General features: G+C 41.9%; 1 protein-coding gene across 1 annotated transcript in view; it reads right to left on the reverse strand.

Moving 5' to 3' along the window:
* Window positions 1-13,065, reverse strand: part of LOC146702270 (LIM zinc-binding domain-containing Nebulette-like) — a 53,381-nt gene that overhangs the window by 10,138 nt on the left and 30,178 nt on the right. Inside the window, exons 3-4 of the mRNA XM_085468739.1 lie at window positions 10,245-10,329; window positions 1,192-2,013 (exon numbers count right to left, since the gene is read on the reverse strand). Of these exons, the coding sequence (XP_085324865.1) occupies window positions 1,900-2,013; window positions 10,245-10,329 (199 nt within the window). The 3' untranslated portion in view covers window positions 1,192-1,899. The remainder of the gene's footprint in view (window positions 1-1,191; window positions 2,014-10,244; window positions 10,330-13,065) is intronic.

Genomic DNA, 13,065 nt, shown 5'->3' on the forward strand with positions numbered 1-13,065 from the left:
ACTATGTTTTTCTTTTCTAATAAAGTGAAATTGTTTATAACCAGTGTTGGACCTAAACCACATGCCAGGATTCATACATGGTTAAACTGGCCTGAGCCCGGGCAGATTCTACATCAGGGAATCTGCGGGGTTTTCCTCTGCACAGTGAGCAGGTTTCCCAACAGACGACACGTCTCAACCATCTACTGTCAGTCAGACAGTTGGAAACAGGTCAGAAAATGACACTGAATATAAATCAATCTGATAAGTTTTTGCACACATGTCAGTTTTTACTGAATGCTGTTTAACCTCTCAACACCTAGCAGCTCACTGGCAGCCTGCAAAGAGTAAAGTTGGGTTTTGTTACATGCAAATGTTTCTATATGTTACATTTCAAATGATTGTCTTGGGTTTTTAGTGAGAGTTTTTGCATTCACGTGTTTCAAACTGAGCAAATCTGCACAAAACGATGGACCCAAAAGACTCAGACTCCACAGATTCAGTAATTAAGTAATCCCACAACCCCCGATTTCCAGGATAAAACATGGAATAAATACAATGGAGTTCCAATAAATCGACCATACAAACCATCCAAGATCTAATAATATACAAACCAAAATCACAAAGGTCAGCTCTGCAAATAGAAAGTAGAGAGGAATCCCTTTTCCACATTTTCCCAATTCCTAGTTTGCTCCACTTACATGAAACCAAACAAACTCCACACTGACTTTTCCCAGTGATCCACAAAAGCACAAAAAGTTCACTTCACTACCCCACTAACGACAAAACTCAAGAAAATGTCTAGAACAACACAAAGGCAAAGAGTCCACCAGTCTTCGAAGACTATATATAATTTATATGCTAACATATATTTGAGATAAAGAGAGATGTCAAGTCAGAGTACATGTTTTATACTTTATTAAGTATAAACACATGTACTGTTTAAGCTCATATTTGAATGGTTTGAATGGTTTTGAATATTTTGAATCGGTGGAGGAGATGCAGCGTGATAAACTGTAGATGCAGCAGTGCACGATGATCTTTGCTTTTTAGGGGCAGAAGTGCATGATCCTAACTTCATGACCAATTTCTAAAATTTCTCCAAGACTGCTGGTTTTACATGTTTTATAAAAGCAGGAATACAAACGTAAAACAATCAGACTGACGTAAAAAAAGAGACAGAAAACGACTACAGGAAGGAAACAAACAGACCTCAGCATCATCCACTGAGCGTCGTCTGGTCATCAGGACACATCTGTAGAACATCTGTGCGCACAAACACACACTCTCTCTCACACACCACAAAAAGAAAACAATCACAAAAAATAAAGTTCATTAAATGTTGATTTTAAATGATTCAACATCACAACAGTTGTAACTTCTGCATTTCTGACAAACTACTTTCTGGACTGAAATCATTCGTTTAGTGTAAAAACACTCAATAGTTTTTAATCTTTACTGGTAATAAATTCAAACTTCATTCAATTGATTCTACAACATTCAAACATCCACAAACTTCTAGCAGTAACTCCGTCCTCCCTGTTTACTAGCTTGTCTTGTTACTCGTGTATTATCGTTCTCCTCCTCTGGCCCTTCACGCTCCCCTTTGCGTCTGTTCTCTCCCAGAAACCTTTCTTCTTCTTCTTCTGTTGCCTTTCAGAAACATTCATAATGTAACCTACTTTGCCTACATTCAGTAAATAGAAGTCGTGATCACTTACACTAATGGTTGTAGAAGATGCTCCTCTTCAAACAGCTGACGTCAAAACGCTGCAGGGCTTGATGATGTAGACATTTTGTGTTTGTGTGTGTGCGTGTAAGAGACTGTGCTCACCGACCAGAGTGCATCCTCACACATACACACACACACTCTCATATACAGAGCGACAAACAGTAGCTTGGTGTGTATCGTGTGTGTGTTCATACGTTGCTGATCTGCTCCTGAGTCCTTCTGAGTCTTTGCATCTCCGGAGTGTCGGACACGATGCTGAACCCTCGACCTTTGCTCTCCTCAAAGTCCTTCTTATACTTCACCTGCAGGAGAAGCAGAGGGAACGAAACACTTCATGTCAAAGGGACAGTCACACTATGAAAGCGTCTCTGTGGCAGTGTGAGGGACACAACTCGATCTATATTTGATGTGCTGCAATATTTAGCTCGTCCACGTCTGTCACACTGTTGCACAAAGACAAACACCAGCTCGGCGTCTCCAGTCGAGTACTTCCACGCTTACACTCGCTATTTTCAGTGCACAAGCGTGTTCACACTGACAAGTGCGGCTACATGACGAGCACAGCAAGGATGAACATGAAATGCTGGAGCTACACTTCTCAGCCTCAATCGCTGACACACCGAAGAATCGTGGAAACCACTCAACTATTTTCAGCCAGCAGGAGGATTACATTAGTTTCGACTTCAGTTTTATGTGGTCAGACACCCGACAGGAAGCAAATGTCTGCAAAAACCAGCAGCTGACTCAACAATTAAACAGTTAAAAGGTGCAACACTCTGTTTTTAACTTATTTTATTCTGTGGGACAAGTTATCCCCACTTAGCTTTAAAATGTAACTTCTGTGTTTCACATTGCAAAGAACAAAACATGAAAAATATCTTAAGTTTGTGCTTTAAGGCTTTATTTAGTTAGACAAGACAGGAGAGGTGGGAGAAAGACTGGCAGTAAAGCGCCTCGGGGCAGATTCAAGCTCAGGCCTCTGCAGCCGTACAGCGTGAGACTCACCTGCTGAGCCTCATGAGCTTTACCAGCACCCTGAAAGAAAGTTTCAACAACAGACCTTATTTTACGCATCCAAGCAAAAGTCTATTCAGAAAACTGACACAAGGGAGTCACAACTCAGAACGTATTCCAACAGTCCTTTCCAATACCTGCACACTGCGTGGAAGTGCACTAACAGAAGTATCCAAACTCAGAGACAGTGTATAACATTATGCAGTAAGGCTTTGAGAAGAGCAGTGGTTCGGTTTCCTCTGGGTGAAAAGACGGATGAGGATCCGCAGACAGCTGCGATCACGATGTGGTTCAGGAACTAATTAACGACATAATTCAGCTACGGTCTCATGAAAGCAACAAAACCGTGATGACGTGTAATGATATCTGAAGGTGGGTTTCACCTTTAAGTGAGCCCACACAGCAGCAAGAAATAATTACACCACTCAGTGCTCAGATACGCCACGGCAACAATCAACCTCACACGGTGTGAAAAGGACTTTAAATATGCTGTAATTGCCCCGCGTACATTTGGAACTCGATCTGCAGGATATGAAAAGTAAAGAAGTTTTTATTTCTGGCTTTAGAAGCTGATTTTCACTGCTCGACTGTTCTCGCTCCTCACAGAGTCCAACAGAGGCAGTTTGGTTAATGATCTGGAAAAGTTATTTCAGGCCCACACCTATAATAATGTTTATGTGACTGACTGATGGTTATTTATTGACTGAAAGCGGAGCTGCTACTTAGTAAACATCTTTTAAAATTGCCTTGTGCTGAGACAAAGCTGCGGATGACACAATAGTGAAGATTAGGACATTATGGCTCCAAACAAGTGGAGATGACAAGATTATTATCCAGAGTGACTTCGTCACTTCATGGATCTCTTCTAAAGCCACAGCTTCCACTGAGAGGTTGATAAACAACTCATGAATGAAAGTCAGACTAACAGAGCCCAGTCTGCAAAGTGAGAGCGAGACGCTGTGAGAGCTGTAAATAAAAACAGAATGCAATGATTTTTGGGAAGAGGCAACAAGAGACTGGAAAAGTTGTGCAGAGCTAAAAAATAAAAAAGCGTGCCGACACTGATGGTGTTGATTAGTAAAATGACAAAAAAGAGACTGAGACTATCAGAAGGGACGATGGGGAGGAGTTCACCTCTCTGTGACAGACGGCATGTTCAAATCGTTCAGCGATTTAACAATCAAGCTTCTGATGTAAGATTTCATCATCTGTTATCATCAAAGATCCAGAGAAGTGATGTTCAGGCCCTCAGGCAGAACTCAAACACACCTGACTCTGTGCTGGAAATCACTGCATGGGCTCAGAAATACTCCTAAAAACCACTGTCAGTGAACTCATCGCTGCATCTACACAAAGTTTGAACTCGACTGTGCAAAGATCCAAATCCAGCAACACTGTTGCCTTTTGACTCCAGTCTGACCAATCACAACAAGCCGTGGAATAAAGAGAGGTGGGACAGAGCCTGTATGACAGAATGAGGGGGCGTCGGCACACATGCACAGGGGTAGCTTGTGCATCTGTGGAGGCCTCATTAATGCTGAGCGTTTGGAGAAACATGTGCTGCCATCCAGACAACATCTTTTTCAGGAAAGGACTTGCTTATTCCACACTGACACTTTTTCCACATTTTCCAACAGCACAGCTGTTAAACCGGTCCGCCTGTCGTCCGGACCTGTCACCCAGCAGCTGAAATCGAGCAACAGGAATAAAAAATCTGGGAACTCGGGAGACCAATGCTGTAGTTTTAAAAGGCAAACACTTGCAGGGTCTTGTTAAAAGAAGAGGTGATGCAACTCAGCGGTAAACATGCTCTTAACTCAGCGTTTTTGAAGTGCGCTGCTGTCATTTCAATGAGCGGACATGTTTCAAAAGAACGATTTCTTGTGGTGTTTCTGTTTTATCCTTAGATACAGACTCTAAACGGCTCTTTTACATTTTAGTTTTGAATCATGTCGTGGGCATGTTCAGGATTCTCCACACGTTTAACACATTCACTTTGCAGGACACTATTTCTCTATGAGGGCAGACTGATCACAGATCTGTAAATGAGTCAGGGTCAGCCAAACCAGTACTGTGTCCCTGCCAAGCAGCAGGCCGAGTGGATGATTTAGAGCCCACAGACAACAACGATAACAAGCATGCGGTCATTTTTACTCCGGTCCCGCCCGCACTTCAGCTCGACCTTCAGAGGAAACACTCTGCAGCTCGTTTGGACCTAATGTCATCCTGCTGGTGCCTATCAGTCATCAGTAACAGTCCATTAGCCCTCAGAACAGCGTTGCATAAGGCTATAAAACGCAGGAGTATGACTCATAGCGTTGTGTGTTCTGTTATTCTGCTCTCACAGTGATTGCCCCCATTCTCATTACAAAGCAGATTAAATCCCCATTCATCAGTCCGAGGCTCCCTGCAGAGCTAATATGACAAGCTAATGAGCTAAACTACACACACCCTCTCTCTCACACACACTCGAGAAACTGGACAAAAGTGGACCGTGGGGGTGGGGCTTGCATGGCTGACCATTTCTGATTGGTTGAGTGCATTGGCTCATTTTCTTTTTACATTCAATTAATTTAAATTATTTGTTGATGAATTTGGTAAGACTGCCTACCTCTTCTCCACAGTTATGACTGTAGACTGTATATAATAAAACTAATGTGGCTTCTACACTGAAGTCACCGTGAAACTAACGATGAACAAAGGACGATTCGTTTGGTTTCAAAGCAAAGTGTGACTGAATAGAAATCTAAGAACAACCATCAGTTGTCATCATCAATCTGTGGACTCGGAATACTTTCCTGATGAGTTTACAGTCTCGATCGCTGGTTTCACTTTGGATAAAAAAGTCTCTGTGAGTCTCTCACCTGCGCTCTGACGTCTGACGTGAAAACACTGAGACGGCGGAAAAGCATCAATCTTTTACAGAGTTTGTGGATACGACTCAGTGATCTCATCTGCAAAGCACTAAATCACAACTGACAGCAGCACAGCTTCATGCACTGTTGATTGTCCTTTGCTGTATGTGGAGACTCTTTTTTTGTAGTCTTCAACATTACCTCCTCCTCCTAGACTGGAGTGGAACAGTTTTATAGTTTTATATGGTCGTGGTTGCTTCATCTGCTTCACTGGTTTCAGGAAGTTGCGTGGTTGAACACAGATCTCTGCGTCCTGTATGAGTCCAGTTTGAGGGGACAGGGTTTCAACTATTACTTAACTATTATAAGGAGAACTTCACTGATTGAACAATCCTCTACTTGGCAGTGAAATGAAGGAAAAAAACTTTTTTTAACAGGAAGAGAAGTCCAGGCTCAGGGAGGGGCAGTCATCTGCTTCAGCTTTCAGGGCGATGAAAGAAAGACGAGAGAGAAATGGAGCATGGAGAGACCACGAACAACAAACTGGACAAAACAAACTCCAACAGAGAGAAGACAAAAGCTGAAAACAGGGAGTGAAGATGCATCAGGGTTTGTCCCATAGCAGCCTGAACCAAAGCAGCATAACTAAAGGATGATCCAGCCCCCAAAATAAGCTTTAATCAATATTGGATGTTTTAAGGCTAATCCTTGAAGTACACAGGCTACACAAACTGGGAGCTGGTTCCACTCATCCCAGTCTACTTTTAGAAAGTCTAAGAACCACATGGAGGTGGCTGCAGCTCTGGAAGCAGAACAGCTCATGATAGGAAGCACTTACACAGAAAAAACGTAGACAAAAGTGCTTGTGTCAATGGGTGAATGAGGCATGTTGTACAAAGCACTTTGAGTGGTCGAGTAGAAAAATGCTATATAAGAACCATTTACAAGTCAGCCCGTCTGAGAGCAAAGTGCTCTATTAGGTTGAAAAGAAACTATGAGGTGTTTAAAATGTGCTGATCATTCAGGACTGTGTGAGATGGTCTGTGAGGCTGTTTAGGTTTTGATGAATGATCAGCTGGTCTGAAGGATGAAAAACTGCAGTTTCAGAGCAAATAAAATAAGAGCTGTTTATTTGATCTCACAATGACTTTTAAATAAAACCGAATGATTTTAGTTTGCAATGAAAAATCGTTGTTTTTTATTTTGTGACTTCTCTATATGTAATCCACATGCTTGAGACAGACAGCGCCAACCATAACCAGGTCACACGATCATGTCTCATCCTTTCCTCTGTGCCTTACACAACGAGGTCAGTGCTGAACATATGCGGGGTTTCCCAGTGTGTGTAATGTAAGCACACTAATGCTACACAGTGTCACTGTCTGTTACAATCAGCTTCCTGAAGGAGAACCTGTGAGTTTCAGAGCAAATATAAACAGACTTATACATGACCTACAGAGAGAGCAGGCGAGTGGGCAGGAAGTAACTAAAGAAGAGGAAGAAGAGGGTTTGTTTCCACCTTCTACACGGCACAAGGGAAGAAAGCCTCTTTTACAAAGACAATGCTAAAAATGACACATTAGTCATTTTACATCTTTATTGATGCTGATTTAAGTTTATTCCAGTTCTATTTCAGCTAACCTCCACACCCAAAGAGGAGAAGATGCAAACGCACCACTGTTGAAATTTTAGGGATGCACCTTCTTTATTTGAGTGGTTCCCACTCCACATCTGCCTGCTGTGTAGATGTATGATATGTTAGTGGATCTTTAACCCATTTCTGCTGATATGAATCCAGTGTACAAACCATGAAGACTATAGCACAGCTACACAGACCTGCGGGGTCTGTAAAGCTGTACAAAATAAAACATTTATTTTCCCCTCAGTCGATGTGGATCTATGTCTTTGGTCTGTTGTGGTTTTATGATATTGACAATGTTTTTGTATGTAAAAGGCCAACCAGTGCCAAGAGATGGAAAAGTGTTGATTTTGGTTTGGATGGTTTGGTTTCACATATTCTGCAGCATGCTGTTCATGTGAAAGTGTTTAGACCTAAATAATAATAATGATAAATAATAATAATAATTTAGTATTCTTATGGAAAGTGCTCACAGGATGTGCTTTATTTTGAAATAGAAGGAAGTGCCCTACTCTGTCTCTAGCTTTAGTGATGCCTGCTGCATGCAGCTGTGTGGTGTTATCCTGGATGAACAGCTATACTTCCTGTGCAGCAGCTTCATGCTCTGGACTGAACCCAAACAGCATCTATTATAATTTTGACATAATAATTACTTTTTAAAAATGTTGTTATTATTATTAAAATCGGAAGAAATAAATTAATCTTTCATTTTCATAACTTTAGGAAACAAAGACATTTTTTTATTTGAATCATAGTTTCCTAATCCTGTGGTATTACTGAGCGTTTTGTTTTTATTTATGTTTTTTTTAAGTGCTGAATTTGATTTTTTCCGTCCTGTGTTTGGTTTCATGTCCTTGTTCTGTTTGTAGTGGTCTTACTTCCCTCCGTGCTTCCCTGTTGTTCCTCCCTCTGCCTCATCTCTGAGCTTGTCTCTGCTGTCGTGTCTGTGAGTCTTGTTTCTGTTTTACTTTGAAGTTTAGCGTCATGTTTTTTATTTCTAGGTTCTTGGTTTACTTTCTGTCTTCTTCCCCCTACATGTCTGTCAGCCCACCCCTAACTGTTTCTACCTGTGTCAGTTACACTCAACTGTACCTCCTTCCTCACCCTCTGCGTGTACATCCAGCAGCCACTGTATTAGGTAGACCGTGCTGATACTGGCTTGGACACTCTTCTGCTTTCAGAACTTCTTTAACTGGCACAGATTAAACAAACGTTCTTTGTGTTGTGTGTTCAGAGATGCTCTGTTGCATACCACGCTTGTAACGAGTGATCATTTGAGTAGCTGCCTGGTCTCTCCTCTCACCTCTGCCATCAACAAGCCATTTTTGCCCAGATCATGTCTACATGCCTCAACACGCCGAGATGCTGCCATGTGATTGGCTGATTAGATATTTGGGTGAACAATTGAGCAGGTATTCCTAATAAAGTGTCTTTTTCAGTTTCCATTATGCTTCTCCCTGTGCTACCCTGTGTGTTCACCTGTGTTTCTGGATTAGCTTAACATTTTCCACTTTGCTTACTGCCTAAATAAACATTCATCTTTGACTGGATGTCAGCCTGCTGAGTCCTGCATTCAGCTCTGACGACACCAGTGTATACTTCAAAGACTCTTATTGTGAAAGGCAGAGTAGGAAGAAGCCTTTCTCACATGTGTAGGAGAGTTTGGATCTCCTCATCAAAACAACATTGCAACAGTGATGATGTCAGCAGTCTGCACTAACAGGGCATTAAAATCCAAAAGATCACCGATGTAAAATATTTGGTTTTTACAGTTTCCTGAAATCACAGCAGAGGAAAATGAGTGAAAAGAAGAAACGGAGACGGGACAGAATACACGAATGTGTGAAACTGGTCTGTAAATGACAAATATTTGATGGAGGGGTCGTTACTGGCACAGAGTAGGACACAGACACACATAAGCATGCCAAACAGCATGCCCCCTCCAGCAGACTGCAGTACAAAAGGACAGATGTCCACTCAGCAGTCTGCTGGGCTGAAACACACACACACACACACACACACACACACACACACACACACACACACACACACACACACACACACACACACACACACACACACACACACACACACACAGGATGAGGACATATGGCACAGATAGCTGGCTGATTCTCTCACATGTCCATTGCATCAGTTAGTGTCAGTAAATCGGCACAGTGACTCATCTCGCCTTCGGGAAGCAGAGCTGCCAGCACAGCTTCTACCGGCTCACCTGAGTGTTGGTTTTCATCTCTGTGCCGTGCCACAGGGGAGGAGACATGAAGCTAAGAAGGTTTCAAATACATCAGGGCATCAAACAGTGTGACCTAATCTACGAGGATCTGTCATTTTAAAAACAAAAGAAGTACTTTTATTCAAGACCAAGCTACACAGCAGCCTCTGCTGAAAGAATAACTATGTTTCTTGACTTGATGACTGAAGTGGATCTGGGCAAACAGGCAGATTTTTTGCGGGGTTTCAGCTGCCAAGTTTCCATCCAAATGTAGCATAAATTTTAACCCATTTCCAGAAAATAGGTAAAGAAAATGTGGACCATAGGGTTTGGCACACTGAGAAAAGAAAAACTGAAGAAGTTAAAGGGGAAAAAGCTCCAGTGAAAACCTAAACTGACTGAAAGGTCACAGTATGAAGCCCTGATGTTGGTGAAACCTTCTTAGCTTCATGTCTCCTCCCCTTTGGCACGGCACAGAGATGAAAACGCTCAGGTGCACAGCTCTGCTTCCTGGAGGCGAAATGAGGAGAATGTGATGGAAGTTTGTCTATTTATACACTGCATCTGGCTTTTACATACATTTTTTTTTTATCGCAGTCAAAGTACACCAGTGCGAATCAGAGCTGTGGGGAAAACAAGGAGGCTGCCTGGCATCATTCAAAAGGAAAAACCAACCAGACGAACACTACATGGCATCATCATCATCAAAGCAGGTCAGAGATGATGGCAGCGCTCCTGCATCGTACACACATCTGAGGCCTGGTGTGTGTGTGTGTGTGTGTGTGTGTTTACCTGGCTTTGCAGCTCGCTCTGCTGTCTCAGTCTCAGGTTCTCTGGAGTGTCGGCCACGATGGTGAATGACGTCTTGGGGTAATGTCTGAAATGAGACAGAGAGCGTGGTCATGCATGAAAGGTGAAAGTTCATGACAGTACAACTATGGTTTGTTTGAAATGGTTCCCAGGAGAAAGCCTCTTCTCTCTAAAAAGGATACTGAAGCACATCGTAGGTTTGCAAAGTTGCATGTGAACAAAACAGAACACTTCTGGAACTGTATCATTTGGACAAAAGAGACCAAACACACAATATCAGCAAACACCAGCTGTCTGCGAGGTGATGGTGGGGTGAGGATTTGAGCACCTTGCAGTCACTGGGTTGACCGAGAACTCCTCTGTATAACAAAGTTTTCTAGAGTCTAGTGTGAGGCTGTCTGTCTGACAGATAAAGCTGAAACTGAGTCATGCAACAGGACAATGATCCTAAGCACAGAAGGAAATCTACAACAGAATGTCTGAAAAAGGAAAGAATCGGATAAGTGACGCATGCACGTTTTAGAAATCCTTAAAAAGTTTTGAGATTGACTATAATATCTGAAGTACTCTGACAAAAGCCAGAACTACATGGCATTTAAAGGTCTTGTTAAAGGTTGTTGCCTCAACAAACAGCCATGATGCTAATACAGAAAATTCACAATAATAAATATTTGAGTGCTTAGAAGCAGCAGAAATGCTGTAAACTCCCCACTGACACATTTGCACCTGTTAATGATACATTTCTACTGAATGTGCTCGAAGCTGTTTGTTTATCACCTGTAGCTGTAACCACTCACATCTTTGTTTCTCTCACTGCGAAGAACATTTTAACACAAATGTTGAGCCCACTTTAATAATAAAGGCAATGGGCTGAAAAATGTCAGAGCCCTTTGTGTCCTGTGAGTCACCTCAATGAGTTAATGACCCACCAGGACGGTGACATTAGCAGAAACAATGACCCATTAAGAGGACGTAAAATTAAAAAGCAGCACTGTGCTATTACTCTAGTTATCTCACTTGACCTTTCCATCTCTTACTAATAGCCTTTGGTGCATTCATTTCTCCGCATCTAAGAACAGAGTTTGAATTTTAGCTTTTGTCTGCAGGAACCCACGGTGTGTAGGACAATGGATTTCAGTAACTACCGTATGAGGAGAGTGGATGGGAGACGGAGGTGGAAAACACTCCCACACACCACCTCCAACAACCTTTGAGGATATATTTTTAGTATAACTGGCGTTTAGCCCACAAAGAGAAACCCTCTGTGAGCTTTTAAGGATAGTTTTGCAAAGGAAGGACCAGTGAGCATAAATGTAGTGCTTTAAAATCTCAAATCGCCCTCAAAACCTTGAGCCTTCTCTCATCTATGGACGGAATATGTAATTTTTATTGGATTTCACCCTCCTACACTTGATATCAAAAGTTTCGTGTAACAGCTTTTTCCTCAAACAAATCCTTGGACATTTTCAACCAGCAAGTTTCTCTGTAAAGGTCATCGATCATCGACCTCGTTCCTCTTATTTGAAGCAATTCATGCTTTGGCTTGAATTGATTTTTAACATTTTCTTTGCTACTGTTTCCTCATTTTGCATCTTTCATGATGAATGCACTTCTAAAAACAGGATGTTATTTTTCTATGAAACACTGAATGTTTGTTGCTTCTGGATTCAAAGTGTGATCCAATGTCCCGGGAAGAAAAACGGTAGATGCTAAAGTCACAAACACTGGTATAACAGTCTGAGAAGGAAAACTAACAAATCCAAAAGCAACAAAATGGGAGAGACTGGTGCCCAGAGCCAGCTGGGATAGGCTCTGGGTCCCCAAAACCTAGTTGGACAAGTTGTTGCCCTCACTTCTATAACATTGGTGCTCTTTGGTGTCTGTGTTGTTCTACTTTTGGTGACATGTACAGTTCAATTTAAGAGGCTGGAGGGGAGATGGTGTCAGAATCTTTACAATGTCCTGGTTCATGTCCTGTTTCGTCCTTTAAGTTCTTGCTGATTCGCTTAGTTTGCTGGTGTAGGCACTAAAATCTGCTCGATTTTGTCATGGACCTTGAAATGTTAGTTTTTTGTTCTCATTTGTATTTCTAGTTCTCATCTCTCTATGCCTCATTGTATTTGTACTTCCTGCCTTTGCTTCCTTTCCACATTATCAGCTCCACTTTGACTGCTAAAACCTGTGACTCATTTTTCAATCCGCGTGTACCTATGTGTATAAATAACCTGGTCTGATAGTTTTTCCCCTACAGCTTCCATCATATGTAAGGTTTTTGTTGTTGTTTGTGTTTGTGGCTTTGTCCTATCATGGTTTCAGTTAAAATATGCCCCTTCCCCTCCATGTTTTGGATCACTGATGAAACTGAGAGGAAATGCTCTGATATTAAAAGGAAGATAACTTTTGGGCAACTAATTATCAAATATATCAACCATTTTCCAGTTCAAGTTTTGTTTGATTACTACGGTACTGTTTCCAGAAAAATGGATCAAGTTTGTGGCTTGTTTGAACTTCACTGAGTGACCTCGTGCCACCTAAACGAAACTCCATCAAAACTGTTGACTGTCAGCAAACTGTCACAGCTGTCTCGTGCTGATAGCTGCTGCTCAGCTCGAAGGCTCAGTGGTGGAGCTGCTTTTGTAACGCTGAGGCGCAGTGGGTGGAAGAAACCAAAACACGGCATGAAAAACGACACTCAGCACACAGAGAACTGAATCACGGACACGAAGGCCACTAGGCAAACATGATTTTAAGATGTCTAAGGACATTTCTGAAAGCTTTAACAACATTTTTTAGACTTAAACAC

The sequence above is a fragment of the Copadichromis virginalis genome, linkage group LG9, assembly GCF_057382275.1.
Source record: "Copadichromis virginalis isolate Kocher_CV1m ecotype Utaka linkage group LG9, C_Virginalis_male_GT1.1, whole genome shotgun sequence".
Classification (NCBI taxonomy): Eukaryota; Metazoa; Chordata; class Actinopteri; order Cichliformes; family Cichlidae; genus Copadichromis; species Copadichromis virginalis.